The following is a 4144-nucleotide window of genomic DNA, read 5'->3' as shown; positions in this document are numbered from 1 at the left end:
AGAGCAGCCACTAAAGAAACACGGGAGATATCATCAATCAAGAAGGAGAAAAGGACTACAGACAATCCTCCCACTCAATAAGGCCTTTTGGCGAGTGAGAAGTTAAGCCCAACTTCATCGATGGTATCAGAGTACAGGTTCAATTGAACTGAGCATTTGACCCGCGGGTGAGGAGTTAGAGTCAACAACTACTTCCAATAACAGGCATGACCTAACATATGGGCTTGATCGTGAGGAGGAGTGTTAGAGTCCCACATCGACTAAGCACGCTCAAGCTTATTGAGTTATAAGAAGGGATAATCCTTCTATTCAATAAAGTCTTATTGGATAAGGAATCAGACCCAAATTCCAACAAAATAGTAGAGCACAAAGGGTAGAAGTGACACCAGATATCAGGTAGAGACCAGAAAAGCTGCGGAGTTTCAAGCTTTCAGTTTCATCGTTAGCTAAGTTGGTTGAGCACTCCGGTGAAGGAGAAAACCACTTTTCTTCCAATTTCTTTAACTCTCCATTCTGTGACAACCAAAAGTCTAGCTCTTTGTACTTCTTTCCAAACACGTTTATGATCCTTGATGTGGTAGTATGCCGCAGCCTGAGTACTTCGAAACTTATTTCGCCAATTAAGCCTGTGAAAGTGGTTGATAATATTTTTTCCAACAAGACAGCCGAAGTAAAATTATCGTCACTTGTTGTTTTATCCAGGCCCCGAGCAACTATTTTTATGCTATCATAAGCCTTTAAGGTATAAATTCCTGGGTCAGAACTATCTTCCTCGGGATTCTCGGAACGAAATTTTGTTTTGAACTGAGCTTTAAAATACTTGTAAGAAGTAGTATCTTCAGAAAAGTAGGTCTTGATTCCTACAGCAGCTTCCATAGAGGAGATAACCGAAGTGTTGAATGAGTCAAGCAAACTTGTAATGGTTTCTGTGATTATCCAAACTGAGTCTGTCCCCACAAGTCCCATCTTTTTTGCTTCTCTAAACAGATGAATCGTCATAGGTGATGATGACTGAAGCACGTTAAAAACCCGAGATTGTGTTTGAAGTAGTTTCTCCAGCTCTTCTTGTACATATTCTTCTGGATTAGTCAAATAAGAAATAGGTGGCATCTCAGAGCTAACATTTCGAAGAGCTTCTGACAGATGAATCACCAAGTCCCTAGTGTCTCCACCAATTGCATCATCTTCATAAATCACAATAACTTTTCTCCAATTATAGGAACCAACAAGAGCTGCAGTGCATCGTATCTGTTCCGCTCTATTGTTAGCCATCCTTACCAAGAAAGGCCAGCGAGTCTCCATTAACGGTGTTGTAATGGGCGGTTCTGGAAAAGATAGGACAGTAACTTGGGTTCGGCGTCCGCTATCAGCAACTAGAGCTGCTTCTTTCCACGACTCCATGCCGATAATCACCTTGACTTCCTGTTCTTTTATCAGCGGTTCAGCAGCAACAGGATTTCAATAACTTCCATTACTACATGTTAAAATTCAGGTAATAGAAGTAGAAAACTCAATAAAAATTGACATTTTACCTGCAGTAGCAACTTTTAAGAGATCTCTATCAGGATGGCGGAAGTGAAGAGATAGGTTGTAATTTTTCAGTACTGTGTTAGAATTTCGGACTGTTATTTGCATGGCGACTCTTTGTTCTTTCCCAATTCGGGAATCAGCATTATCAATGATTGTGCCAATGTTTATAAGCTTGTAGCCATCAGCAGCTTCAAGTTCAACTCCACGGCAGAGGATGATAAAACTGGAGATGAGTAGCTGGACAAGGAGCCATGTTCTTGAGTGTGTTACTGTATTACCAGAAACACTGATTGAAGAAAGAAATTTTGGTTCTGTCATGATAGCCTATAATTTCTTTACCTATGGTCCATTCCGTTATATGGAATTTATATAAAGAAACCTGAAATGGCGTGTATCTTGAATAATTAGATAAATAAAGATGCACTGATATGCACGTGATTTGACAGAAAGAGACACCGTGCAATTACCAGGAACATCTAAGTAAGTGACTAAAGACTGTAAGCAAAGTTTTGTAAAATATACGCCTATGTAAGTATTTTAGTGGATATATCGCAGGCATACTACAATTTATATGTTTCACCAAACGTAGTTTCTTATAATTTAACTACAATCATAATTAATCCATTTCGTGGCTGTGCAATACTGTGAAATATTCACAATTTGGCATGAATTAATTTAACTACAATCATAATTTACTTTTCCGCTTTTATTATTGTGTGTGATTTGGTTGTGGTTTCAACAATCTTCAGATAGATTATCTTGATTGGTGATGATTAAAGAACCTTATTGATGCCATTTTTTCATCCAATCTAGGTTGATACATATTAGTGGAGTTAGAGAATTAAGCTATTAAAAATACTTTTTAAATTTATATCAGGGTTAAGCCTTGCCTTTCTATGTACAACATTTTTTAACTAGGTCATCTCTTGTGGAACCTATGTATCTTGAAATATGATTCATTGACATTCTTCTTTAATATGATATAAGAACATATTGATATATATTTCGTATCTGATTTATACAAATGGACATAATCAATTCAAGTTGGTGAAATAATCATTTAGGTTTGAAGTGTTTCTACTTGTTTTAGTCCTGATTTACACGTAAATGTGATTTAGTTCATGTTTTTAGTTTGGCCGAATTTATACTTGGTTTTGGAGTATGTTGTGTTGTTGAATTGGTTGGATATGGATCAGGAATCCTGAGGATTCTCTGAAGTTTCAGGACCCGCATAATCCCTCCTGGATAAGGTCCATTCAACTGCATCCAGTGCTTGAGCAAAATCTGGAGCTCTTTCTGGAGTGTAATTGGTTTCTTTTCTACTGTTAAAGTATTTTGCAAGATTAATCACCGTCTCCCAGACAACCCTGTTACTTGGGGTTGTATTGTCATTGTACATTCCTTGTCGACACCGAAAATTGTTTACTAACCGAATAATGAATAGCATAAAACAAACGACAGAAATGGCTCTATATACAACGTAGAGACCCCAGAAGCTGTGGAGGGTCAAATTTTCTGGTTTAATAGTATTTCGTTCATCGGTTGAACACTCAGTTGTGGCAACAAACCACTTCTTTTCCAAATCATTTAGCTTTCCCATCTCTGATATGTTCAGAATGGCTCTAGAAAAATCAAAGACCAAAAGAGAGCCTTTTTGAAATGCCTACATGTCATTGTGCAGCAAAAGCAATAATGTTAGCTTTCTAATTTATCCCTTGAAAGAATATAGGCAAAATCATGTAAACTATTGTGCACTGAGATGTAAATTTCTTATAAAGCCAAAGCCTCCAAATCTGTAAGTGTTGGAGGTTGTGTAACTCTTGCAGTACTTGTTGAGGAAGACTTTCGCGTATGGAGGTTCAAGAAGTAGGGCAGATATGTTGGTTCTGTTTTCATCAATTACGTGAAGACATGTTATAACGTTAGAGAAAACTAATGGTTCAAATTTAATGGGTAAGGAATGTGTGACTTTTACTTCTAAAGAAATAAATTAAAAATTCTTACAAAAGAAAGTGGAGCGAAGGGAGACATTTACCCCCAAAACAACACGCATACGTATATGGGCATCTCCACTAATCTTTGGAGTATTAGAATTATCTATAAATAAGAATTTCAATAGACTTTATTAGGGAGTGTTTGTCTAAGCTTATAAGTGGTCAAATAGCTTATAAGTTTAAAAATAAGCTGACCTGTTTGTTTATAATTTTTTTGAGCTTATAAGCAAAAAAAAAAAAAAAAATAGGAGAGGGGGGGGGGGGGGGGGTGTTTTGGGGTGGGGAAGAGGTACTTTTTTTATTGTGTTTAAGCACTCTGCTTATAAGCTAGTTTGACCAAGTATATTACCACATATCCTTGTTTAATTTTAAAAATTTATAGTTAACTTGTTTAATGTATACCATTTTTAGTCATTATAAAATGTACTATAAGCCACATTTTATCAAACACGTTAACATTATTAATCACTTATAAAATACTTTAACCCAACCGTATGCTTAAATTTCAAATGCTTAAAGTTAAAAGCTTATAAGTACACATTGTAAATGCTATAGTAGTTTGCATAATTATGTATCGAGACACCACCCCCTAGTATACTAAGGGGATTTGGATCCGAAGC

General features: G+C 36.5%; 1 protein-coding gene across 1 annotated transcript; it reads right to left on the bottom strand.

The window, feature by feature from the left end:
• Positions 1–309: 309 nt before the first annotated feature.
• On the bottom strand, positions 310–1848 carry LOC116110762 (glutamate receptor 2.2-like). Its single transcript, XM_031396981.1, has 2 exons — positions 1533–1848; positions 310–1427 (listed from the first exon to the last, which is right to left on the bottom strand). The coding sequence occupies exons 1-2, from the start codon at positions 1846–1848 to the stop codon at positions 310–312; spliced, it is 1434 nt and encodes a 477-aa protein (XP_031252841.1).
• Between the last annotated feature and the right edge of the window lie 2296 nt (positions 1849–4144).

This window comes from Pistacia vera, unplaced genomic scaffold (assembly GCF_008641045.1).
Source record: "Pistacia vera cultivar Batoury unplaced genomic scaffold, PisVer_v2 Contig613, whole genome shotgun sequence".
Lineage (NCBI taxonomy): Eukaryota > Viridiplantae > Streptophyta > Magnoliopsida > Sapindales > Anacardiaceae > Pistacia > Pistacia vera.
Note: the sequence above shows the minus strand (reverse complement) of the source record. Positions and strands in the feature narration are given on the sequence as shown.

What these genes read in the sequence shown, in the direction of transcription:
- LOC116110762 (XM_031396981.1), bottom strand. Translation starts at nt 1,848, where the DNA reads ATGACAGAACCAAAATTTCTTTCTTCAATCAGTGTTTCTGGTAATACA. An exon ending in CTTAAAAGTTGCTACTGCAG is followed by an intron (nt 1,428 to 1,532) that starts GTAAAATGTCAA and finishes CGCTGATAAAAG; the next exon opens with AACAGGAAGTCAAGGTGATT.